The following is a 27,991-nucleotide window of genomic DNA, read 5'->3' on the forward strand; positions in this document are numbered from 1 at the left end:
TGGTGCCCAGAAGGGGGAGGGTGGCTATGCAGAGTCGAGGTGGACTCTGAATAGGTGAGTCTTGAGTCTTTTTCGGAAGATAGTGAGCGACTCTGCAGTCCTGAGAACGGCAGGGAGCTCGTTCCACCACTGAGGTCCGAAAACCGAGAAAAGTTGTGACTTTGCTGATCGACCTTTGCTAGCTCTTAGCGATGGCGGTACCAGACGTCACTGCTGTGACCCGATCCTGCAGATTTGCACTTTACAACATCCGCAGAATCCGGCCCTTCCTCACAAGGGAAGCAGCTCATCTTCTATCTAGTCCAGGGATGGCAACTTTCATGATAAAGAGGGCCACATTTTTCATCAAAACCATCGGAGGGCCACATGACTGCACACAATTTTGAATTTGGTAGATATGATTTCCTGTATTCTGGTGCATTTTGGGGATGGCCACTACCTAAAAAATCATCCAGAATCATAACCTATGTACGGTATGTTAATTGAACCAACATACATTAATTTCATGTTCTCCATGCTCAAACAGCCACATGAATGGTCAGTATTTTTATCAGTGCAAAGGGCTCACATACATCATCATTCAATGAAGTCAAAAAACTGAAAAACAGTGGCCCAACATTAAGTGCAACAACTCAATGAACTCAAACCCAACAAGCAGTTGTAGTAGTTGTAGTGGTGACTTAAGTGGATATCTTTAATGACTGATATCGCTTCTAAGCAAACTAGACGCATGGGTTTGCCTTCGAATTCTATGAATTCTTCTCATCTTTCTTGACCGAGTTTTCTGTAACTCGATCAATTATTATTATTCTTTTTTTTTTTTTTTTTTCTTCTTTTTTTTTTATGTGCGGGCCTGACTGAGTGCGGGCCGCCAGTTGCCCATCCCTGATCTAGTCCAATCACTGGTCATCTCCCGCCTCGACTACTGCAACTGGACTTCCAGCGGATGACACCAAGTAGGCCTAGTCATCCGTTGTAGTAGTGCGGCATTGCCATCACTGGTTGCATTGACGGTTTCAGTCGGCTATATTGTTTGGATGGAGGCCTACACCACAAACAATGACCCCAGGGTTAGTGTCGACTACTTCGTGTCATCCGCTGCACGCTTGGGAGGATGCCCGGAGCGCCTGCGGGCTGACAGAGGAACGGAAAATGGACCCGTCGAGATTAAAGTCGATATGATGTTTCAACTTTATTCTCGACATTTCGAGTTTAAAGTCGACACGTCGAGATTACAGTCGACATGACATTTCAACTTTATTCTCGACATTTCGAGTTTAATGTCGACATGTTGACTTTAAAGTCAAAGCGTCGATTTTAATCTCGTCACAGCAAAAAATCTTTTTTTTCTTCACGTGTGGCCCTAATACTCCGTCGTATGAATGTGATAATAGTTAACGTATTATTTATGTTAGGCCAAAACGGTTTGTCAACAACACAAACAGGCCTACATTTTGATAAAAGACCTCGATAGAATTTTACAAATTAAAAAACAAAGATATCCTTTTCGATTCACAAAAGATATTTTTACTTCAATTTAAGTTCAACATTTTTTGTTTTTGTTTCTAAAGGTAATTAATAAACGAAATGCTCAATGAAAATAAATGACACAACACTTCAGCCTTTTGAGCCAGGGGGGATATTTGTGTTGCCAGAACCAATAGTTGCTTAACTGCTTGCCGGGAAACTATGTGTGTGTAGAGGACAGGGTTCAGAGAACAAGAGAGGGTGGTGCCAAAGGGGTGTATTGAGAGGCGTGTAAAGTTTTGGGACTGAATAAAAAGCAGGTTCATGGAGAGATCCACAGACTACATTTTCAGCAGACCTGCATTCAGGCGTGAGGATGCGTCTGGCAATACATCCTCTGAGTGTGGCCTGTCAGGTCCTCTTCTTGTCTGCTGTTGCTAACGGAGGTCCATTGTGAGTATGCTTTGATTAACATAGGAACAGCATAGCTTTGCTCCTGACCTTTCATAGCATAACAGAGCAATAGCATGAAGCGAAAATAAGTGAAACAAAATCTGCAATTCTGAAATTATTTGCTTACCATATATTAAAGATATTTATCAGGAGATTTCGTTTTCGACCTTGCATCATCTTATCCCTTGAAAATGTCATAATTTCATCGTGAGCATGGCTACAGGAAAAAAAGGTTGATGTAGAGGTGCATTAAGGTATAACCAGTTAATAGTCATCATATATAATGATGTACTGTTTTAGTTAGATATCTTTTTTTATTGTGCTTTCTAGTGAAATTAAAAACTGGCTGCATGTTTGCTGAGTCATATAGTTTTGCATTCAAGATGGTGAACAGTATTTTAAGTGGCAAAGGGCAAGTGTGCCGCCCCATCTTTTTTGGTTTGAACAAACCATTAAACCTCACTGCCTAATTTTCTTGTCTGATCAGTCAAACTGCATTAATTCCATTGTCCTAATGATCAACGTAATGCTGAGATAAGACTGTATGTTAAAGATCAGCAGGGCATCCGAGGTTGCCCTGCCTCTAGAGTTTCTGACCTCTTCTGAGGCCTGCTCTGTTTAGATATGGAGTAGGCGTGGCCTATATGACGTAGTACGTGCTCTGATTGGCTATGGTTTTGAGAGCCCGCCTCCCGTTTTCATAATTTTTGATGGTGCTGCCATCTTTTGGCCATGTGCAGTTATTGCAGCTTGTATGTTTGGTGCTGCTCCCTTGTGCCTATGTGCGGATTATTGCAGTTAATGTGGTTTTTTGTCATCATTACGTTGCAAAAACGTTTGAAAGAAATCGCACAGGTAAATTTTCCGCATTTACATGATTAAAAGCAATACGGCACAAAATATTTCTGAAACCGTTCAATAACTTCACTTGTGTAAAGCAACGTGTATTGCTTTCAATACACCGTTTTTAAATATCCCGCTCAGCGTGTGAACGCAAAGGATTGTGGGTATTTTAGCTTGTTGAGGCTCTGTCACGTTAAAATTGTACCGGGGGCGAAAATTGTACCGGCCTACGTCATCGTTTGTTTACATCCTGACAACCTGCCCGGCAACAGACGACGCGATGCAGAAAACATGTTTCCAAACGACAAAATAACATGATACAGATAGCGGATCGCTAGCCTATCTGTATTATGATAGATAGCGATAACAATTGTTTTTACTTTATATTTGTATTGTATTTAATTGTTTAATCGAAACAATAAAAAAAATTTGCGTCAAATGACAAATGTTTTGCCTGCGAAACGGGCGATCGCGTCAAATGACGTAGAAGGGTTCTTGAAACATAATACAGATAACAGATCGCTAGATAACACTTGTTTTTACTTTATATTTGTATTGTATTGAATTGTTTAATCGAATTTAGCTAGTAAACTGAGTGTTTTAAGCAGGTTTCATAGTCTAGAATGTTCAAGAACCTTCCTACGTGATTTGACACGTCATTTGACGCGATCGCCCGTTTCGCGGGCAAATTATTTTATTGTTTCGATTAAACAATTAAATACAATACAAATATAAAGTAAAAACAAGTGTTATCGCTATCTATCATAATACAGATAGCGATCCGCTATCTGTATTATGTTATTTCGTCGTTTGGAAACATGTTTTCTGCATCGCATCGTCTGTTGCCGGGCAGGTTGTCAGGTTGTCAGGATGTAAACAAACGATGACGTAGGCCGGTACAATTTCCTCCCCCGGTACAATTTTAACGTGACAGCTCCACCGATGCGTCCTTGAAAAAATCTCTGAATTCTCAAATATATAGGGCGCGAATTTCCGAGTGTTCTCAACATTGGAGCAGTGCTTGTCGGCGTTCTATGAAGTAGCGTTCTTAAAAGGATCGCCGTTGAGCATGCTTCCTTCACATTGGGAAACAGACTAATTGAGGGGTATTCTCGGTGGGCGTGAATGCTCCCCCTTGCTAGCTTAGGAGACGTAAAACATGCGTCATACCACAAGGCCCATTTACCGTAGGGTGTGAATTGTGAATGTGCCTGGCTTAAGGCCCATTCACACCCTTAAAGGCCCCCCCTTAAAGGCCCATTTACCGTAGGGTGTGAATGGGCCTTAAAGCGAAGGGAAAAGTCGAAAAAGCTTGATTTCACCCCTTTAACAAATTCTGAAAATCTTTGTGTTTCTTTTCTATGTTCCTCTTTTTTTCCATTCCAGGAAGGTTTTGTCTGCTCCTAACTTGTTGCGTATTGGAGCAACAGAGAACATATTTGTGGGGTGTCACGAATGCTCAGGGGCAGCCATTGATGTTAAAATATCTGTGAAGACATTCCCAACTGGAGCTCTTGAACTAAACTCCACAACTGTGACCCTAAACACAAATAATACATTTCAAGGTTTTGGTGTAATTAAGGTATGGTGGTTACCCTGTTGGTTGTATTTGTTATTTTCAGTAGTTATTCGTTTGGCTTGATAAATTGTTTGCATGACCATTTGGTCTTCCGGAATGCAGTGATCATTCATTCTGCTAAATAATTAATTATTTTGTGATTTTAAAGTAGCCTACCTAATAACCATACCTTTTATGTCCCTGTATAATGTGCCTGTTGCATGTTGAGTTAGATCCCGGCAGATGATTTTAGAGATGACCCTACGCAGAAGCAGCATGTGTCCCTGGAAGCAAGGTTTCCCGATGGAACCATTCTGAAGAAAGTGGTCTTGGTCTCCTTCCAGTCAGGCTACATCTTCATTCAGACCGACAAACCTCTATACACCCCAAACAGTAGAGGTATATTTCATCACTGAAAATAGTCAGCATTAAAATGTCTAATGTTGAAGTTTTAAAATTAGTACTGTTGGAACTTGGACTTGTGATGTGTGACAGTAAAGACAACAAAAATTGGTTTGATTTCTAAAATAAGTAGTAAAACAGTGTTGGTCAATCTGTCATCTGTTGTGTGATATTAAGCCCTGAACGTAGACAGTCAGTGGGGGGTCCATTCCAACCACTTTCAGGGGATTGTGCAGCGGTTTTTGTCTGTTTTTCGTCTTTTAATTGTACTGTGGACATAGTTTTACTTCTATTTCTCTTTCTGCTTCATCCCGCACATCTTGGAATCCCTTTGATGCAGCACCATGCATTACTTTCACTATGGTCTAGATCAGGATTCTCCAAACTTTTTCTTAGGAGGGCCAGATCACTCTGCCTGGCTCTTTGGGAGGGCCGGAATATGTCAGTAACAGTAAAAAGTAACAGTGAATAGGGCGGAGTTAATTTTGTTATGGAGATATTCTACAGCCGAGAAACTTCTTCGCTTGAGTGCATTAAGCATTTTTAATAAGTGTATTTCTACAGTGGCCAGTCTACATTGTGTAACAGACACTTTTTAAAACATGGCGTTGTCTGGGCAGGATGTTTCAGCTGTCTTCCCAGTTGCTGTTCACTCTCAGCCAAAAATGGGCTTGCAGATCAGTTTCCAGAAACATGATTGTTCTAAAAAAAAAATTAAAAAAAAAAAATTAAAACATCCTGTTCAGAGATTGGAGCTTTGCTCTGCTGTCACATGTTCGACTAATAAGCCGAGTCTGATTTGTGGGACTACACTGGCTCCAAATGAACCAATTTGCTCCATAGCAACTTAATGTCGGGGCCACAGAGTCTGATGAGCCGCGATCACAAGTCCACCCACGTAGACTTGATTAAGCTCTGTAAGGCACATTTGTCTCATTTGAATACCTGCAGCTTGAACATTGAATCTGAATCAGTAATCATTGAGTACAACAAGTATTTTCAATTGTGTTTTTGACATGCTACAATTGAAATGCAATATTTTAATTCTTAATCATGTTTTTGAAATGGCATAATTGATGGAGTCACACAGGGGGGAATACGACATGAGCACAATTGAGATTTTTTTTTTTTTAAGATAGAAAGACAAAACAATTTTAAATACCTCATTATTGATCACATTATTGGCTCTGGTCATCCTAGGGTTAGGATGAAAATGACGCACCAACATTGTCTTCCTGCTTGTGTCTCTTTCAGTTCATTATAGAGTGTTTGGTGTAACACCTCGTATGAAACCTACAGCAGAAAAGGACTCTATCAACATTTATATTGTGGTACAGTTTCATTGTGTATTTTTAATAATATTGTTGTTTTTAGGGCTAAAACATTTTAATTTCATAAAGGTATTACCTGCAGTCCAAAAAAACATGCTCACGCTAAATTCATTTAGGTTTTCTTTATCATATTTGCATATTAATCTCAGGGCATTACATTTTCTCTCCTAAATGTATATGTTTTGTTTCAGATCATTTGATACTTTACCTTCCTAAAAGTCTGTGTGTGTGGTACATGTTGTTTTAACAGACTCCTGATGATATTATTTTATCAGAGGACCCTGTCTCACTGACTTCAGGAGTACACTCTGGACTTTACGTTCTTCCTGAAATAGTGAGGTGGGCCAATGCTTTTTTTGCTCATGATTATATAAAAAAAATAATTTCAACGAAACAATCGTACTGATTAAATGGGATGTGTGGGTGTGTTTTGTTATATTTGTAGTACCGGGATGTGGAAAGTGGTAGCCACATTCCAGAACAGCAAACAGAACTACTCTGCTGAGTTTGAGGTCAAAGAATATGGTAAGACGTTTACCATTATGAAATATTTCAGGTTAATCTGATTGAATATTTTTAACACTGATCATTTTTTCTCAGTTTTACCTAGCTTTGAGGTTACAATTACCCCTGATAAACCATTCTTCTATGTCGATGATGAGAAGTTGACCGTAGACATCAGAGCCACGTGAGTTTAGGTCAACATTTTAGGAAATATTGTAGGATATAGAAACATATTTATAATTATCTGTTGATAATGAAGTTACTCAAGTGAAATATCTGTGCTTTCAGGTATCTGTTTGGGAAAGAAGTGGAAGGGAGTGCTTATGTGGTCTTTGGGATGATTGATAAAAACAACGAAAAACATAGTTTCCCAGGCTCCATTCAGCGAGTGATGGTCAGCATATTTCCCTCTTGAAGTCACAACTCGATCAGGATTTATTGGTAACTACGTATTCAATAACAACATTGATTCAGAAATGGTCTTATCTTGTCAGGTAATAAAAGGTATAGCACAAGCCACATTAACTAGGGCACAAATCCTAGAAACCTATCCAGACATTGAGAATGAGGTGAAGAGTTCCATATATGTTGCTGTCACTGTGTTGGCGGAATCTGGTGAGTGGATTATGATTGCATCTAAATCTAAATAAATCTAAATCAAAATATTGAGTCATCATTTGTTCTTAAGAGAAATGTCTCACTGTGTGTGTGTGTGTGTGTGTGTGTGTGTGTGTGTGTGTGTGTGTGTGTGTGTGTGTGTGTGTGTGTGTGTGTGTGTGTGTGTGTGTGTGTGTGTGTGTGTGTGTGTGTGTGTGTGAGAGTGTACTTTTTGTCCAACCAGGTAGTGAATTAGTGGAAGCAGAGAAACAAGGCATCAATATTGTTGCATCTCCTTATACAATCAATTTCAAGAATACACCAAAGTATTTCAAACCAACAATGTTCTTTGAAGTTTTGGTAAGGCACTTTATTTTGTAATGAATAACAACCATATTGAATGTGGGTTGTGTTTTAGGATATAAGATGTCGTTCTCAAGTTTATCTCATTATCTAATGATGGCCTAGAAGTTTATTAATTAATATATATTAATATGAATACACCCAATATAAATCCATCCATAACACAAACACATCCCCACAGAAAACTCCCCCTCATTCAAAGACAGGAAAATGCAGATCCAGAGAAATATTCCACGTGCATTCAGAATCCTTTTCTGGACTTGGTTCATGAGAGATTTAATCTGAATGCTGCAGGTGTACCACAGAGGGTTGGAGACAACCCTCTGTGGTACCATATGCAATGGGTCAGTAGGTCTGATAAAAAACAATTTAGAATTTTTTTCTTACATCGATTAGCCTGTTTCACGTACAGACTTGACATATAGTGCACAGGCTTTGATTACCTTAATTACACAAACATAGACCGCTTCATACATAAGCCACACTTGCTTAAACCAAAAAAAAACTTCTGAAGACCGCAGTAATTACATGTAGAGTACATAAATCATGTCCAAAGGCCTTCACGTGTTGCTGAAAGTATCAAAGACTCACAAAGACACACTTTTCATTGCAAAGACACCTTAGGGTTAGGGTTAGGGTTAGGGTTAGGGGAGTGAAATCACAGAGTGAAATCGCAGAGTGGCAAAACCTGCACCGAGCGATTTTGGTCATACACCTTTGTATATAGGCCACACTCATATATAGGCACCACAACAGTAATTTATCGGAAAGGCTCTTTCTGTGTCTAATTATGGTACTTCAAGCTAGAGGTTTTTCTACTATTTAAAGATGCCTCACAACCTAAACAGAACCAGGCTTAAGCTAAGATTGTGTATCCTTTTCCGGGGGGGCTTGATTGAGTGTGTCTTGTTTGACTCTTGCTAGGTTTATGTTGAGTACCCTGACGGGTCTCCAGCCGCATATGTACCAGTACGAGTGGACCCAGGTGATAGTGAAGTCACAACGACCAAAAATGGTTTAGCCAGGGCCCTTATCCCATCAAGTTCTCTTCAATATCTGGATATTACTGTAAGTCACATGAGCACTTTTAGTATACATTTTTCTTAAACATGCTCTGTGTCCATCAGTGTGTGGTTAGGATTAAATACCAGATAAATATTCACCAACTATATTCTAGGTGCAAAAGACCACAATTTTACTGGAAAGTTACCGTTTATTTCTATAAAGAGATGTTATAAATGGATAAAAAAAAGTTGTATGTATTTTTATCTTTATATTTATGACAGGCAAGAACCGCTGATCCAGACGTTTCAGCCAAAAGACAGACATCAGCAACTATGAGAGCACATCCTTACAAAAGCGTGATCAGCAGCTACATACGCATCGGTAAAGAACAAATTTACATAGCACCACTGTTACATAAGCGTAACGTCACTTAATGTAACGTCATTTTGATATTTGTGCCTTTCTTCATGTGTCGTCTACTATTTTGCAATAGTTACAGTTATAATGGTGAGAGTTTCTCTCTGTTATTGCCAATGCAGGTGTGGGCTCATCTGAAGTGAGCTTAAAAGATAACCTCCAAATCACCTTGAATCTCAATGCTCCAGATACAATTCCTGATATCACTTATCTGGTGAGTAAAGTTGAACGTGTATCTAGCAGAAGACGTACTTGCCTCTTTCCATGCTTATGCCTTTGTTGGTTCATGTGGTTTAATGAAGGCCCTCTGATGTATGAGCCTGTTTATGTATTCAGATCCAGAGCAGGGGCCAGCTGGTGAAACATGGCCGTTTCACGGTGGCGTCGGCGTCAATAGCAATGACGTATATACCAGTCACCAAAGAAATGCTGCCATCCTTCCGCATTATTGCTTACCTCCGCGATCGAAGTGAGGTGGTCTCCGACTCTGTCTGGGTGGACGTCATAGACACCTGTATGGGCTCGGTGAGGAGAAGCTGACACCAGTATAGCCGTGTTTTATCCTGTAAAACAAAATCTCATCTCAAGTATCGGCTTCAGAGCTTAAATTATAAAATAAAACCCCTGTTCTTTTGCCTCAAAACTGTTGTAGTTGAAGTTGGTTCCAGACTCAGCCCTTCCCTCAGAGCCTAAAGGAACATTCCGCTACACCATCACAGGCGACCCAGGAGCCAAAGTCGGCCTGGTAGCAGTGGACAAAGGAGTCTACGCCCTCAACAACAAACACCGCCTCACTCAGAGAAAAGCATGTTTTCTTTAATTTCTTTTTACTTGACTTTTCCACAACATTGCAGTAAACATGTATCACTCAAGGCTCATGTATATATCTTATATATTTATAATTCAAAACACCGACCCAAACAGTTAAACTGAAGGACGTTTAGGTATATGGTCATACAATGGAATAAAATATCAGACTGAAGTTATTGTTTTTCTGCACCCCCTCCAGGTGTGGGATGTAGTGGAGAAGGCTGATACAGGATGCACACCTGGTGGAGGGGAGGACAGCATGAACGTGTTCTATGATGCAGGACTGTTGTTTCAGAGCAACCTTATCGGGACTGCGGTCAGAGAAGGTACTCCAAACACTCCACTAATTGTCACTTTCTTCTTCATAGGTTTCTTCCTGTCGTTATTTGGCCATTTAAAACATGCAATAGTGGATAGCACTGCTGCCTCACAGCAAGATTGTCATTGGTTCCAGCCCAAAGGGGGGGGGGGGCTGACATCTAAAATATCCCTGCTTACACTGTATTAATGCAACCTGTTAGATAAAATGGTTGAAAACAATGCTTGTTTAAGTATTATAAATGTTACTAAACCACTATTTTTGGAATATACTCGTATGGCATTAGTGTTACCAGATATTTATATTAGTGCTGTCAAGCGATTAAAATATTTAATTGTGATTAATTAAGTGATTAATCGCATTAATGAGTTAACTTGCAATTAATCACACATTTTTTCTATTCTAAATATCCCTTGATTTCGTACGGCTAGCCTTTTAATGAGATCAGAGAGTGTTGAGAAGGGCAGTAATAAAATATATTTGAAAAGATGGATATAAGAAGTTTAAACCAGTATGAATATTCCTACCGTATAGGCCTATACACATCACCAGGCTATCGAATAACGCCTACACACACACACACACACACACATACACACACACACAGACACACAGACACACAGACACACACACACACACACACACACACACACACACACACACACACACACACACACACACACACACAGTGGCGGAGTGGTAATCGGGAGAGTCGGGAGAATTCCCGGTGGGCCGTTAACGTTTCGGGGCTATCGAAACGTTAACGTTAAAATTGGTTTGCGTTAACGCCGTTAATAACGTGTTAAACTGAGAGCACTAATTTACATAGTTTTATACCTATTTAAGGACACAAATGTGTCCTTAACACAAATGTGTCCTTAAATAGTTTTTAGCACTTCGCTCACGTAGCACATGATGATAAAGGCAGGTAAAATATACTTCATGGGTGGGGCAGAGGGATGCAATGACAACAGAACAATACAACAGCTTTACGATCGATTTTATCCAGAGTCATTTACGGTGAATACAGAAACAGATTATTAGGCAGTAGGTTAGGCAAGATTATCCAAACACAGAATCTTGGTGTTATAATCTTTTCAATAGTTGCGTTTGTTGAAGTAGTTAATTGTTGAGGGGGGTTTTTCATGCAAAAAAATCAAATGATGGCACTATTATATATATTGTTTTTGTTGTTACTGTTGATGTCATTATCACGTTATGTTTAATATAATACATTGTTCTGTTCCAGTATTCAAATGCAAAGTTTTACCCAGGAAGAAACGTACCACCGTAACCCCCACACTCGATGTTAGAACTACCCTCTGTGAGTAAAATGCAGCCACCAAACAAGTTATTGTGTATGTAGTAGAGCCCGACCGATATATCGGCAGGCCGATATTATCGGCCGATATTAGGCATTTTTCAAACTAATCGGTATCGGCATTTATAATGGCCGATAAATGAAAAAAAAAAAAAGGAAAAAAAAAAGGCAGTGTGAATGACGGAGATCGACGGAGATCATCGGTGTTGTTCATGTGTGCAAGTGTGTTCATGGTAAGTTGGCAACTGTCACGATACATACATTGCTTGAATAACAATTAAAAGAACATCCCCATCAATTCTCTAAAGTCGATAAGCATGACTTAATTCATGACTACCATGTCCAGTTTTGCTGTTGTTACGTGTTAGCTGAGAGTGAAAAGGATTTAAAGGATAACTACAAATAACAGATGTTAAGGAAATGTGTTTTTTTTGTTGCGCGTTTCTGGATTTTTTTTTATATATATATAGGCCTATATCGGCCGATATATCGGCATATCGGTTTTTAAATCACAAAATATTCGTATCGGTATCGGCCTTAAAAATTCTATATCGGTCGGGCTCTAGTATGTAGGGTACACAGCATAGTTCTCTCTCATTAATACCAAGTTCCCTATATTAACACGATCAGCATTGTTGATATAAATGTATTCAGATGTGAAAAGTCACTATCCTACAAATTTATACTTTTCAATAGTTCACATCACTTTCCCTTTCAACACCTTATCATTCACATCTGCTGTTTCCCTCTCAGTGAGTGATTACCAAGACAGCTTGCTGCGCCAGTGTTGTTTGGATGGGATGGCGGAAACGCCGCTATCGTACAGCTGTGAGCGGCGCAGGGAGTACATCTCAGATGGGAAAGCCTGTGCTGATGCCTTCCTCAAGTGCTGCCAAGAGCTAACCAAACTACGAACTGAAAGTAGAACTGAAGCCCTCTACGCGGCTCGCAGTAAGTATTGGGGATGAGGTGAATGGACTTGGTTGGCATTGGGTAATCTTTGATATCTTTGTCAGTAGAATAAAAGGCCTCGAGGTCTTGTCTAGACTGCCTTGGCAAACTACATCATGGCAGAAAGAAAAGATGAAGACTGAGGAAAAACCCTTTGGAAGAAGATTTCTAAAGAAAAATTATTAAAAGCAGAAATTATTTACATTACTATATCTTACCTTTTTCATCCGATCCTTTAGGCGAGGAGAGGGAAATTATCTTCAAGGACAGTGGGCAAATTGATACTCGTACACTATTTCCTGAAAGTTGGCTATGGGAAGATTACAAACTCCCTCTTTGCCCTGACAACGATCCTAAATGGTGAGTAAACTGAATAAATTACATAAAGATCTCTTTAACCAGGACGTTGATCTTAATTGTTCATGTTTTGTGGTTTGTGATTTATAATTGATTATTGAAACATTTAAGATTAAGTATGTAATCCAAATTTGACATATAGAAGTTTTTCCCATAATTCAGTACGACAACATCGTTGAAGAAAAAGACTGCGTTGAAAGACTCAATCACCACCTGGCATCTTACTGGAATCAGCCTGTCTCCGACCCATGGTGCCCATTCCTTTCTTTAGCCTGTGCATGTGCCTCGTATCCAACACATCTCAATTCCATGTAGTCTCATTAGCTTTTGTCCTTATTACCTTCTTATCTGATACATGCTCCCATTTTTCCTCTGGTTTCATTGTGGTCACATTACTCATTCCTGTCTCCTCTGTTCGTCTTAAAGGTATCTGTATAGATGACACATTGAAGATAGTTGTCCTGAAGAAATTCTTCATTGATCTTAGACTACCTTATTCAGCTGTCCGTGGAGAACAAATTGAAATAAAGGCAATCCTTCATAACTATTTGGTGGACGAAATCGAAGTGAGTCTGAATATTATCGGTCTTATTTGTTAACCAAGTTTCCAAAACAACTTTGGGGGTAAAAGGGAGTTCAGTGATTCAGTAATGCATCTTAATTTCTTTCCACATCCCTTTATACTCATAATGCTCTTTTGATTGTCATGTTTTCACTCTCAACCAAAGGTCCGGGTATATCTGAAAGAGGTAACGGATGTGTGCAGTTTAGCGTCAAAACGAAAGGAGTACTACGAGACAGTCAGAGTGGCTCCCGAGAGCACACGCTCCGTGTCTTTCATCATAATCCCTATGAAGCATGGCAAGTATCCTATTGAGGTGAAGGCTTCTGTTGCGCGTAAACAAATCGAAGATGGCATCAGAAAGGAGCTGCTAGTAGTGGTGAGTAATATATATATTTTAATAACAACATACTCCTATTGCATTCCTGTGCTGATGACCACACTGCAAGTTTGATGATTGCAATTCATCCAGACATTTTTTCTTTCAACAATTTGATCAATGTCATTAAACAATGTGTCAATAAAATCAAGTGTACTTTTTTGATAGCCTAATGGAATAAAGAAAAAGGTAACAGTGAATAGAAACATAAGAGTTGAAAACAGCAGTAAGTTTACTTACCACATTCATATGGTACAAAACATAAATGATCTCCCAAATATTTGTAATCATGAGTAATCATGGTGATGAACCGTTTCCAAAACTTTATTCAACTTCCAGGAAAGTTGGAGATTATTACAAATCCAATTGACACAAAATATATGGTTCCAAACACACCTCAGGCTTCAAAAATATTCGTTACAGGTAAAATGGATTATGAATAAATTCATTTATAATCTGTCAAATAAATATATAAATAATGACATTTGACTGAAGATTGTGTGCACTATCCTATTGGATAAGCACGATGTGGTGATCTACCTACTTCTCTGCAACCTCAATTATTGTTGGTGGGAATCTGTTCTCATCCTTAATGTCTTTAATTGTTCTGTGTGTGGGGCTTTATATTCATGTGTAGGAGGATCGCAGATGAATGTGCTTGTAGAGAACGTCGTGAGTGGCTCCTCTTTGAGCCATCTAATCCGGCAGCCCCAAGGCTGCGGAGAGCAGAACATGATGAGCATGACTCTACCTGTGATTGCTACAACGTATTTGGACAAAACCAAACAGTGGGATACAGTGGGATATTCAAAACGTGTTAATGCCCTTGAATATATTAAGACAGGTACAGCTATATACACATATTTTTTTGTTGAATGTGCACAGAGGGTTTATTGAAATGCATTTTCTTACATTCTTGCTCATTGGTAATTAAGGTTTATGTGTCACTGATCAGGGTTCAGAAATGAGCTTGCCTATCGGAAGACTGATGGAGGTTTTAGTACTTTTAAAACAAGTACTGCTCTCTCATGGTAAGGCATTGACACACTGGAAAACATGATCTTTTATTTGATGTACTTGTGTGTCCAGTCCATTTATTTTACGCTCAGTGAATGCTCATTCAACTTCCCTCTGTTTGCATCCCTTCTCCTACCAAAGGCTGACATCTTATGTTGCAAAGGTGTTTAGCATGGCCTTTAATCTGGTAGACATCGACATAAATATTATCTGCGGTGCCATCAAATGGGTGATTATGAACTCACAGAAGACTGATGGCAGGTTCGCGGAGATTGGACGTGTAATACATGGAGAGATGATGGTGTGTACATGAAGTTACATGGAATAAGTTAAATGGACAAAACACTTATAACTATCACATTGGTCGTTGGCTATCAAGCCATTGGTGAACAGGATTTTGGCTGCAAGCTCACTCTTGTGGTCATGTAGGGGGATGTGCGTGGCTCGGACTCTGATGCCTCCATGACGGCTTTTTCACTCATTGCCATCCAGGAGGCAAAGCCGATTTGTGAAGAAATGGTTAATGTGAGTAGCACATTCTTTACATTTTTACCCCCATATCTGTTTGTCCTTGTTTTGACCCCCTACTTATTATATGCATCTCACATTATCAAAGAAGAAAAATAGGAAATCTATTGTAAATAGTGAGTTATTCTCTAGGTCTATCAAGCTTGTTATCGAATCACTCGAGCAGTGGCGTATTTAGAAAACTGTCACAGATAAAAAATCTTGTGATTGGTTTTCTCACTTCAAGTGAAATGTCTTGTGTCAGACGTAAAGCTAAACTTGTATTCATGTTGATTATTTAGTTATTTTCTTTGAAATCATGGATCAAACCAATTGATCTTAAATCATTGTCATACCCTTTTGTCCAGAGCATCCCAGGAAGCGTAAACAAAGCTGTGGCTTTCCTGGAGAGAAGACTACCAGAACTTACTAACCCGTATGCTGTTGCCATGGTATCCTATGCACTGGCCAACGAAAATAAATTCAACAAGGATATCCTCTACAGAAAAGTATCCCGAGGTTTTTACAACTCCTTTTCGAATAGAAATCCAACAATGGACAAATGATGCAGTAAATCTAACAGTACGATTTATTTTTGTCCTGTCTACTCTTGTGTTCCTTAGACTTGGACCATTGGCCAGTTGGGTCGGGTCACGTCTTCACACTAGAGGCCACAGCATATGCTCTTCTAGCTCTGGTCAAAGTCAAGGTGAGCATCTCCTTCTAAGGACACTTAGTTGATATTCGTGTTGCACAACCAATACAAAACAAAATCGGTTGTCAATGCTCACAATGTCAATGCTTTGAATTCATAATGTCGTTACATATATATGTATACATGCACAAATACATCCACACGCACACACACACACACACACACACACACACACACACACACACACACACACACACACACACACACACACACACACACACACACACACACACACACACACACACACACACACATATAAACGTAAAAAAATAAAAATGTTACCCGATTAAAGGACTTTGAGGCTGCTGCTCCAATTGTCAGATGGCTTAGCGTTCAGAGATCCTCGAACGGAGGCTTTCATTCTACTCAGGTAAAATGCATTCATTTCAATCTTACTAAATGACAATTCTCATGTCTTTTTGTTTTCTACCAAGCTGTGCTTTCATGGTCCTCTGTACATATCGATCTGTTTGTGTTTCATTTTATGGGTGTCTTTCTTTATTTGTTCCCCTTTTGTTTTACGTCTAGTCAACCATCATGGTGTATCAGGCACTTTCAGAGTATTGGGTTAATGTTAAAGAGCAACAATATGAAATGGATATTGCGATTCAAGTGGAAGGCCGCTCAGGGTCGATGTTCCCCTTCAGAATCAGCACTGAAACCGCGTTTCAGTCGAGAACATCTAAGGTAGGCATACATTGGCGTATTATGAATTGTTTTCACTGTTGGTGGCAAAGAATGGTGAAGCTCTGTAGAAGATCTTAACTCGATGGATAATGTTAGGGATGCTACCTCCATCTTTTCTATCAACTGTCTATCATAGTGGTCCGACAAAATCTAGAGATGGATACTGTATTCATCCATGATGACAAATTTTGTTGTTACAGCAGCAGAACAATAAAAGTAAATATCAATATAAAATGATGAGTAAAAGTACAATATCATTCAATAAAATGTTAGTATATTTATACAGTGTTGCATGTGCAGCATGAAGCCATCTTTTTCTCGGTGAGGACATTTGACAATTGTGTGTGTGTGTGTGTCTGTGTGTGTGTATGTGTGTGTATGTCTGAATTTTAACAGTACAATGGCATTAACAAGCAAGTAAACATCACTGCCGAGGGTACCGGAGAAGCTACTGTGTCAGTGCGTATTTTTATATTCATGTTGACATATTCACACTTTGCATAATTATGTTTCCATTACAAGGTACGTATAATGTGTAAATATTTGTTTAATGTATCCCACATGTATTAAAGGGATAGGGTTATACAGTAAATCATTGGAATAACTGTTTCAGCATTGACATGTAGTTGTTGTATGTTTAAAAAAAAGTGTCCTATACCCTGTTTTTCTGTCCGTCTGTTCAACAGGTAGTGTCACTGTATTATGCAACGCCTGCGAAAGATCAAGCGAATGACTGTGCTAAATTTGAACTGAATGTGACACTTTCCCAAGGTAAACTTGTCAATGTCTGGCGTTCAATATTGTTACCTAGCTTTGGCAGTGCTGAGCAACCTCTGGTTCTCTTTTTACGGCTAGCCCTGGTTTATTCCATACATCAGGAAGGACCAAAACCGACCTGATGTTGTCGATCACACTCAGCACCCACTCCTAGCCTAGACTCGTTTAAAACGACGGCCGAGCATACAATTCAACATTTCAAAGCATAATTGTGAAGTAGACTGGTTTTAGCGATCGGGAGGAACTCGCAAGGTCGCAAACTCTGATTTGTTAATATCGTATCAGGGGGTCAAAAAGTCCCAATAATTGCATCGCTGTCGCCCCAATCCAGTCTACGTCCTCCAATTATTTTCAAACAAGTTTGATAATTTCGTTGTACGTCTTGTGCTGTGGGCAGAATACTGAGGTGATTTATTACACTGGAAGGAGAAGTCTGCATTAATAACGTTCTGGAGCCGACCCCAGCTTCTTATTAAACACAAATCCATCTGAACCTGACAAGACCATTGGTCTCGGGCCATAGGGAATGCTTTTAGATTAGGGCAGGGCCACAGAAATATATAGATATTTTTATTGTCACAAAAAATAACTGAATGTGGCATAGGTGGTTTTGAACAGTTTTCAACAGTTGACAAAACATCTCTTTGAATCCCGAACTGGCAACTGTTTTCTAATCAGCCATATAATTATTGCATAATTATATGCAATAATTTCTTGTGGGCTGATTATAAAACAGGTCACGTGGCATCCGTCTTGATGACATATCATGTTTCTTTTAAGATGCTGTAAATGTGTTACATATAGGGACGATAGCGACAATCACCCCATTAGAGTAATCAGGGGCGGCCTTCCCTACAGGCGGGTCAGGCGGCCGCCTAGAGCGCCATCTAGAGGGGGAGCGCAAAACATGAAATGCGCCCGAAAAAAAAAAAAAAAAAAATTACTTATTGGCCACGTCTCCCCGTCAACAATCGCTTCATACCCCCCCCCCCCCCCCCCCCCCCGTCAACAATCGCTTCATACCCCCCCCCGTCAACAATCGCTTCATAACCCCCCCCCCCCCCCCCCCCCCCCCTCGCCTAGAGCGCCAAATGTGCTGGGGCCGCCCCTGAGAGTAATCAGGTGGGCAGCCTCCTCACAGAAGTGTCATTTGTAGGCCCTCAATAACTGGGGGCTCAATGGCTCTATGTCCCAGGTGCGCCCCCTCTGCCTTTACCACTTCTGCTGGTTTATGGTGGTTTGCAGCTTCATTGGTATCCTCCTCGCTAGCCGATCTAGTACTGCAGCATCCCGGGTTGGGGGTTACATTATACATGTACTTTTATTTTTTTCATTCTAGCATTTTAATGTTCTGTTAATGCTCTTGTTTTCCAGGAGCAGGAGTGGGTGAACAAAACGTATATCTGCTTAAAATAGAGGTCTTGTAAGTAGACAACATGAAATATAACACATGTTAACTGTGTTTTGTATTGCTTTTCACATTTCACAATACGTAATACTTTCGACAATTTAATGGATTGTCAGTAATTCCCTCACATCCAGGGCCCTATTTTTCACGGTCTGAAACACAAGTGAGAAGCGCAAAACGGAAGTAGCTTTGTGGGCGGTGCAAAACGGAAGTAGCTTTGTGCGTCTGGCTCTTGCGCCCTACGCAAATCTAAAAAGGGTTACCCTGAAGTAGCCTTAATAACCCGTAGGTGTGGTTTGGGCGTAACATGCAATAAACCAATGAGAATTCCATCTCCCATCCCCTTTAAGAGCCATGAGCGCATTCGAACCTGACGAGTTATTTTGATATTTTGAGTGTGTTTACAGTCTCCGGTGCTCAGTTTATGCCAAATAATATGCCCTAATTCACACATGGAATAGCGTTTTCTTCTACAACTTCCGAAAGACTTAGTCGTCATGTAAGTTGCGGCAAAGAAAACTTAACACACATATGATATGCGGTCCTGTGGCCGCAACTGTGGGTCTATTTAATGATATGCGGCAAATCCGGCAATACATTAGCACACATAGTTTCTTACCAGTATTGTATACATTATCGTTATCGACATGTGTTCCTAATATACATGTCCCCCTGTTAATGCACATTGCCATGGACTGTATTATGCATTAGATGTTTAGTTTGCGTGTGTTTAAACCAGGGCTCTGAACCGGTTCAAGGAACGAAAACGGAAACCGAAAACTAGCGGAATTTTACGAGGAACGGAAACGGAAACGAAAACCGACTGTTCCGGGACAGAAACATTATTCTGAAATCCCCAAAACCGGTTAATACCGTTTTTCTTCATTCTCTATATAGCCTATAAAATTTTATAAAAAAGCATAGCCTATTTCATGAAAGAATACAAATATTTCCGGTTGCCGCGTTCACTTCGCCGCCCGCTAAGCTCAGTTGTCACAAATTCCCACCACCACCCTGGCGAGAGGCGATTTGGAAGCAACAGTTGCATTGAGCTCTATCTTCGACAAAGGTAACGTGAGCTAAATTAACCGAGTCCACTATATCGCCTTTGCATTGTTTCTTGTTGGTGGGCGTGCCCTTAACCTGCGTCCGCGTCCCAGTTTCATTGACATGATCAGACAGCCCGCCCGCTCCCTGATGACAGCCCTCACTGCTGTCTACACACAGCTATTTGATAAATGCCAGATTATAAAAAACGCATTTCAAAAATCGAGTCTGACTGTCAATAACAATTAGGGCTGCCCGAATGCCATTTTTCAGGCCTCAAATACTCGTTGGTTTTTCCGAGCAAATATTCGAATACTCATTCCAGAAAAACACACCATAAAAAAACAACATTAATAATCCCTATATACTCCCTGGAACCGATTTTGACAGAATCTGCATATTCTTTTGAAGATTTAATAGCTTTTGAACGTTAATTAGTAGGCCTAAGTAAGTTGGAGTTACTTCGTTTTTCCCCGTGGAAGCGAACAGCTGTTGTTCCGTACCAAATCAGCTGTCCTCTGCCATCTCAGCCCTTGCGGGAGCTTTTCAATTAATTCTGGAACGTGCATCTTTTCAGGGAATTTGTACAATAAATCCATAACAAATACCGAACATTAATTGTCTTATGTGTCCATATTATATCCATTATATTGACCGGGTATTCGCAAGACGCTCACGCTCTGCAGCAAGCCAGTAACAGTTGATTGGCGCGGCGCTGTACAGCGAACGTAAACAAACAGCTGAGGTTAGCATTTCACTAAGCATTTATTTTCCTCCCGAGATCCCGCTAATGTTGTTATAAAGTAAAGGGAAACAAGATATCTATTCTTCCTCCACCTCTCTCGCTTCTCTGCATGGTGTCGCTTATAGTTTGCCTCCCTCGCGCTGGTAACGTCACGTACGTGAAACAACGAGGCTCCGAATAATGATTTAAGCTTTGAATACTAATTTTCCCAACGAGTATTTGAATATTCAAATAATTCGGGCCAGCCATAATAACAATGCGGGACAACGTCTCAATTTGCGGGACGTGTAGCTACAAAGAAATGGAAATGCGGGACTGTCAAAACGACACATCTGGTCACCCTTTTATCGACCACAAAAATAGACTAGGCCCAATTAATTTACGTTCCGAACCGGTTCAGGAACGATATGTTGGTGGCGGAACGCAAGAACGAAAACGTTAAATATGCCGGTTCTGTTCAGAGCGGAACGATTGAAAAATAATTTCGTTTTCAAGCCCTGGTTTAAACAGATGGATGCACACACACGCGCCTGCATTCATTCATTCTTTTTAACACTCACTCGCAGTAAAACTATGTTTTCTCACGATCCTAAAGGTTATGGGCTTGTATACGATGTCTGTGTCAAGAAAATATGTGTTTTCTGTACGGTGTTTGCAGATGAATTGATTTAAATACAACTTAGGCTATTACCGCTGTATCAGCTGTTCTTTCCCAAATAATTTAACCAACGTTATTATTTACCCTAAAACGAGATTTTTTGTTTTGGAAGGCTGGGATATAGCCTACTTGCTCGAGTTTATCATTGTTATTATTATTTTTGAACGCATGGCATAACCTACTACAGTGTTCATTCATGAACACTGAACAAAAAAAATTGCAGTGCCGACCTGCCATGGTAGTACGTCAAAATAGCAACACCAACTGTGCTATCCGCTAGTGCACTTCGACCAGGCATTTGGCGGTCAGTTGCGCAACTGCTTTATCGATACATGGTGCTATAAGATAGCACCATGTATAATTTGCGCCGGAACACGCCTCTGCTTTTCGCCAACGCGCCTCTGCGGGGGGAAATCGGCTTTTTGCCGGGTGCAAACTAGCAAAGATACATGCGTCGGTTTAGAAAGTAAATTGCGCTGGATGTAAGATAGGGCCAATTATCCGTCATTGAAAATGATCAGAAGTTTTACTCAATATAAAATTTAATTCGAACATTTTCTGTTCCAATTTCCTTTCTTATCTCACTACTTCCCTTCTAGTCCTTTCTATTTGGAAGATTGTAGTTAAATAATTCCCATTTTTTTATCAAATTGTTAAAAAAATCCAAAATGGTTCTCAAAAAGAAAAAAACATGAACAAACTTTCTTTTCACAACCAAAAATGGTTTCTTAGCATACCTAAATTGATAATCCAGTGTTTGGAAACCATTTTGCAACTGAACATGGTGATTGCCATCAATGTAAATAGCCTTTAATCAGTAAACATGTTGTCGTTCATACAATTATATTTGCCTTTATATTCAATGGGTTCTCATGACATCTATCTGTTTGCTTCTAATCAAGTTTATATTTTCAATTTTGCCTTTGATTTATTGATTTATTTAGAGACTCGCCTAAACCTACCTCCAATGAAACCTCTCATATAGAAAAAAGTTTTAATATTGCCAATCGTTTGAAGGGCATAAATTATTGACCCAGGGATTCATCAGATGTGCTAGGTAGCCCTATAGTACCATAGGGCTACCAAGAGGTCATGCACCAGGTGGTTCAATCTTAAATGTAACATTTCTTTAACTCAGAAATCAAATCTTCCACTCTTACCAAGTAGTATCCACATTGATACTTCCACTGTTATAAATATTATGGTACATATAACATATTATAGACCTTAAACTTGTTGAGATATACTGTATATATATGTATATATATAATTGTACATATAATTTGGGGTATAAAATGGCAATGAAAATAAAGAGACAATAACAGTATCCGAGTTTCCATATAAAAAGGTGATGGCAATGAAAATATTAAAATTTTTAAATAAAAAGGAAATCATCAAATATAGTCTGAAATTCGACAATGATTTGTTATATTTTGGGCATTAATAAACTTGTATCCTATTAGGGGTTGGGAAGTTAGAGGTGGGTTTAAATGTAATGAAATGATAAGCCTGTTAGACTATTCACATATTAGTTCTGCTTCTTGCCAGTGGGGCTTTGAAAAAATGTCTCCAAGATGTTGATCCATAAACTATTTCATTTATGACCATGTGAGGTTGTCAAGAAAGGCAAGACATGTATTTTAAAATGCTCGAGGGCTGGTCTCTCAATATTTGGTCTTGCATAATTAACAAGCATAGCCATGGGTCTCCCAGCATTTCATGTCAAGTTAAATGTGTTGTCCTTTGAGCAGTGTGTGCTCTTTAGGAGAGGGCCAATGCCCATATCAGTTTGGTCTCTTGACATGGATTCAGGGATAAATATATATTATAACACTTCTTGCAGGTATAAGGATAGGCAAAAAGATGCAGGCATGACCATCTTGGATATTGGTTTGCTTACTGGTTACACCCCTGATGTAGAAAATCTCAACCAAGTGAGTACAGTTTTATATTTGTTAAACAATGACAAGACCTTTGAATAATTTGCATTAACCTGTTTGTGTGCCTGTAGCTGTCAAAAAACAAGGACAGAGCAATCAGAAAGTTTGAAATGGACAAAGTGCTGTCAGACAAAGGTTCCCTTATCCTTTACCTGGACAAGGTAGGCCACTTTACTTTCCCCTTTCTGCAACAGAACACCCAGATTTCTCCCATCTACACAACTACCTAGTTACAACCTTTCTGTTTGCCCTCTTCAGGTTTCTCACACACAGCCAGAGGAAGTGGCTTTCCATATCAGACAGACAATTAAAGTTGGTGTCTTACAACCAGCAACTGTATCTGTCTATGAGTACTATAATGGTGAGCACCAAAAATTCTGCTTCTTGATGAACATGTGCAAATCAAGTTGGGATCTCTCAAAAAACTTCCATTACGGCAAAACTAGCTGAGACGGTTAAGAGTGTGCCATGCCTTTAGCAACAGATGAGATTTTTTTATCAAGATACAATCTAGTTTGAACAACGGTTGTAGAATCCACATATTTCTCTTGTGTAAACAGGGCCTTTATTATATCATCCATCTTTGAACCTAACTATTTAAATTCATGTTGTTTCTAGTTATTTAATGATAATAGTTATTTCAATGTTGTCATTTATGTATTTGTATGCCAGATCTTTTTTTATAGATGTTAACGGAGCCATGTTTAAATTCAGTGGCATCTAACAGAACGGACGAATCAGTGTATATCCAATTACAATGTTACGTGTGAACGGGGCCCTTTATATCCAGTGACCGGTTTCTCCATGTGGCACTGCTATTATTCTACAGTAGCACAGAAATAACAAAAGGCACCAGAGCGGATCCTTTTATTTATTTCTCATAAATCTATGGCTTATAGTTCTACAGACGTAATAACTAATACAATTTATAAATCAGAAACAATATGGGAGGTACCCATTGGTACCTCACAGGCCATTACAGGCCACCGTAGCTCCTCCTACGCATGGAAGGGAGCAGTGGGAGGGGGATATTCAATTGGTATCAATCTGCAACTTCACAGCTCGATAGCACCTAAACCGAACTTCCCCCTTAAAACTTGTTTTCCCAATAACAAACACTGCCTTTTGTTATTTTCCTTGCAGAGAAACCTTGTGTGAAATTCTATCATCCAGCTAGGGAAGATGGAAAACTACTTAAACTCTGTCGAGGGGATCTATGCAAATGTGCTGAAGGTAAAAAAAGAAAAAACTCTTATTTACCCCCAGTAACCTGCTGCTTCACAGGATAAATTACAAGTACAAGGCTTGATTTAATGAGTAACTTCGCTATCCATCCAGCAGAACCTTTCAAACAACTAGCTATATCAGGTTACCTAATGGACACACAAATGTCATTTCACATAAAGCTGAATATCTTTGTACTGAATTTTTTTTTTCCAGAGGAATGCAGTATGCAGAAGAAGGGTGCAATCGACAATAATGAACGAAATGACAAGGCCTGTGACGCTGAAGCAAAAATCGATTATGGTAATTTGGTAATTTATGTCAATGTATGTTGGAGAAATATAAACATATACATGTGCTGGGGGGGGGGGGGAGGCGATCAGAATATCAGACTAACAGTTTGCTACCCCTCGGTTCTCAGTGTATAAAGTTAAGATGGAAAGCTATGACGATCACCAAACCACCGATTTTTACAAGATGCGGATAGAGAAGGTGATCAAGGAAGGTAAGTCTTTATCTCCGATGCCACTTGCCCTATGGCCATCTAAAAACAACACAATCACAAACACGCTCCCTGTGCCTTTCCAAATTACATGCAAAAATAAATTTAGACGGGGCATGTCAGTCATGGGCAATGAGATAATTGTCCCCAGCGATTTGGAGTTGTCAAAGTCATTTGCAAATGCGGCACATGACTTTCCGTTTACATGGGATTTTGAGCATAGCGCTTAACGTAGTCAAATTGACACTGTGGCATTTGATCTATTGACCCAAAACCATGCACACTTTTTAAGGGGGATGGCCTCCATGTGCCTACTCAGTATCCCGGTCCTGGCTTATTGGAAAGTTGGATTGTGAATAAACAAATATTCCTTTTCCCGATTTAATCGCAAATGTCCTTGACCAAGCATGTTGACCAAATATTGTGTAATTTGCCCAGCACTCAATTTGAAGTATTTTTTTATATTTTTTATATTTTCTCTGTACTATAGCAGCTTTGGTCACCAAACAAGTTGGCCGGATTATCTCACTAGGCTACTGTTAGCTGGCAGTCAGGGTTTATGGAACTCTCGTCTGGACGTGTGGAGCTCGTCTGGACGTGTTGGGCCCTTGAGGTCCACAAATGCCCTAGGAACTGCCCCATGTGGCAGCTCCTAAAATAAAGAATAACCTTGAAAGTAAGGTGTTTATTTCTCACTTGCTGTTTTGTTTTGCTCATTTATTCGCAGGATCTCTTGATAAATCTCCATTGGGTAAACAACGCATCTTCCTAGGTTATTCCCACTGCAGAGAGTCTATAGGTCTGAGCCCTGGCAAGAGCTATCTCATCATGGGCACATTGGATAATACAGAGGAATTTGACGATGAGTATGTTTCGTGTTTTTATTTGTTTTAGACATTGATGGAATTTGAATGGTTAACCTGGTTGAAATGTATTGAGCGTCAGCTCAATTTTGGAAAATCGGACCCTCCAGGATTTCGCGATGTTGCGATTTGCAACTTCAACGCAACATCAACCAATCACCGCAAATTCACGCAGTGTCGTAATTTTAACCAACCACCGCAACACTCCAAGTGCCCCTGACTGCAGCCCGCAGATCGAGGAGGAGCTAAATGTGGGCGGGGTTAAACGTTTAACCCCGCCCACATTTAAGGAAAATTCCGCGCAGCATCATGGACTCAGACGGAAATACGTTCTCCCGCTTTCTGCAGAAAGCGGGAGAACGTATTTCCGTCTGAGTCCATGATACTGCGCGCTTTTCTGCCTAGAGGTAAGTTGCCGCTCTCTGTTCGTGTACATTATACACGAACAGTAAGTCATCGTGCTGTGTGCTGTGCTGTGCTGTGCTGTATTGATGTTTGAGAATGTGCTGCCGGATCTCCGCCACCAGATGGCGACTGAGAGGGTAAAACCATGGGTTAAACGTTTAGACCCACCCACATTTAGCTCCTCCTCGATCTGCGGGCTGAAGTCAGGGGCACTTGAGTTCTGCAGAAAGCGGGAGAACGTATTTCTGTCTGAGTCCATGATGCTGCGCGGAATTTTCCTTAAATTTGGGCGGGGTTAAACGTTTAACCCCGCCCACATTTAGCTCCTCCTCGATCTGCGGGCTGCAGTCAGGGGTTACTCCAACTTTCCCGCAAATTTGACCAATCAGTTGCGTCGTCTTGAACTGACGTCGACGAACTATCTTCCGCCTTACTTCCGTGTTTACTACGTTCAAGCGATTCAAGCATTCATGCAGAATGTGCGCGTCCAACGTTTCACACTTGCAGACCAAAATAACTGCGAAAGATCGCGAAAAGCAGTATCCTAGTATTCTACATGAAGGCGGGGGGACATTTTTCCCCCCGCTTGCACTGCATGCAACATTGTGGCGGAACATAAGCATAAATCTTCCATTGATAAGCATTTTGCCACCGTGAAACATAACTACAGAACAGCAGACAGGACGTCAGATGACGAGGCAGATCACTATGACACAGGCTGTTGAATCAAGAATCAATTAAACCATTTCAAACCATTTCTCAGTGTTGTTGTTCTTCTAATTAATGTTGTTTTCAGTAATTACTTAATATTTAACAGCAGGGAAATTGCATTTTTCGCAATTTTTATCACAACTTTTATCGCAACTTTCACTACCTCTCGGACTATAGTTGCAACAAAAACCTAAAAAACACTTTCATCGCAACTTTTTGGAAAAGCTCACGCATCAGGCATTTTAGGACGCAACAATCTCAAAAAAGGCCAGTGAAATCCTGGAGGGACTTTCAATTAAAAGATTGCACACTCATGGCACCATTGCAGCATTAGTGCCCATTACCTAACATATGCAGTAGACAGAAATATTAAAGAATATGCTTTCCACTTTCCTTTCTTTTAGGTATCGGTATGTGCTAGGGGAGAAGACATGGATAGAGTACTGGCCAACAGATCCAGAGTGTGCTGAAGATTTTCAAGAAATCTGTCAAGGCCTGGAAGAGCTAGTTTTTACATTTGAATTTGAAGGATGTAGGGATTAGTGTGAACAAAGACCAGGCAACCGAATCTGTGATTTGCTTTTCAATCAAAATATGAATTTGACCAAATGATTTGTGTTTCGAATCTTTTGATTTCTTCTGTTGTATAAATGTAATTGTATCCGGTTAATTTTGTTAAATTGGGTAAACTTAGTTGACTTGGTGATGTTAATAACAAAAGTTACATACCAAACCTATCTGGATCTTCTTTTGTTGGAACATAGTCAGACTCAAGAAGGTATTATTGATTACTGCTATGGCTTCATTTTTGGTATAACTGATTTTCAGGATTATGAAATGGACTAAGAAATTGTCACAATAAAAAATCTGGATTGTAACAGTGTATTTTCATTTAATCTATTTGAATAAATGCTAATCATGATGCAACCAATTGGATTCCATTATTCGGCCTATGTTACACTAAGCAACATGCTGTAAAGTTGTTGTTTCCCTGTTCAATAACTAAAATAGGCCCATTCACAGGTAACAAAATCATAATGATTCTTATTGTAATGGGATTATACACTGATTAAATATACTGCTTAATATTAGATTCAATTTCTGACAAGTCTGTTCTGTTAGATGCCACTGAACTGTAACATGGCT

The 27,991-nt window shown here is 39.8% G+C and overlaps 1 protein-coding gene across 1 annotated transcript; it reads left to right on the top strand.

Annotated features, from left to right (window-relative positions):
- The first annotated feature begins 1,802 nt into the window (after window positions 1–1,802).
- Window positions 1,803–27,769, top strand: LOC130379649 (complement C3-like). Its single transcript, XM_056586601.1, has 43 exons — window positions 1,803–1,920; window positions 4,150–4,345; window positions 4,555–4,720; window positions 5,978–6,054; window positions 6,305–6,393; window positions 6,500–6,579; window positions 6,655–6,742; window positions 6,847–6,952; window positions 7,053–7,173; window positions 7,400–7,515; window positions 8,443–8,586; window positions 8,805–8,904; window positions 9,063–9,154; window positions 9,277–9,465; window positions 9,593–9,745; window positions 9,950–10,076; window positions 11,319–11,393; window positions 12,144–12,341; window positions 12,581–12,701; window positions 12,861–12,949; window positions 13,125–13,264; window positions 13,427–13,639; window positions 13,808–13,865; window positions 13,979–14,062; window positions 14,277–14,483; window positions 14,595–14,670; window positions 14,798–14,957; window positions 15,086–15,181; window positions 15,532–15,682; window positions 15,787–15,872; window positions 16,171–16,248; window positions 16,407–16,565; window positions 16,962–17,024; window positions 17,252–17,336; window positions 18,717–18,765; window positions 23,044–23,134; window positions 23,212–23,301; window positions 23,399–23,501; window positions 24,284–24,373; window positions 24,581–24,667; window positions 24,786–24,869; window positions 25,594–25,732; window positions 27,250–27,769. Exons 1-43 carry the CDS (start codon window positions 1,844–1,846, stop codon window positions 27,386–27,388), a joined length of 4,932 nt encoding a protein of 1,643 aa, XP_056442576.1. The 5' UTR covers window positions 1,803–1,843; the 3' UTR covers window positions 27,389–27,769.
- Window positions 27,770–27,991: the final 222 nt, after the last annotated feature.

This window comes from Gadus chalcogrammus, chromosome 3, assembly GCF_026213295.1.
Source record: "Gadus chalcogrammus isolate NIFS_2021 chromosome 3, NIFS_Gcha_1.0, whole genome shotgun sequence".
Taxonomy (NCBI): Eukaryota; Metazoa; Chordata; class Actinopteri; order Gadiformes; family Gadidae; genus Gadus; species Gadus chalcogrammus.

Excerpts from the sequence above, each read along its gene's own strand:
- LOC130379649 (XM_056586601.1), top strand. The coding sequence starts at position 1,844 with ATGCGTCTGGCAATACATCCTCTGAGTGTGGCCTGTCAGGTCCTCTTC. Across the intron at positions 11,394-12,143 it reads CGATGTTAGAACTACCCTCT|TGAGTGATTACCAAGACAGC; the intron begins GTGAGTAAAATG and ends TTTCCCTCTCAG. Across the intron at positions 17,025-17,251 it reads CCGGAGAAGCTACTGTGTCA|GTAGTGTCACTGTATTATGC; the intron begins GTGCGTATTTTT and ends TCTGTTCAACAG.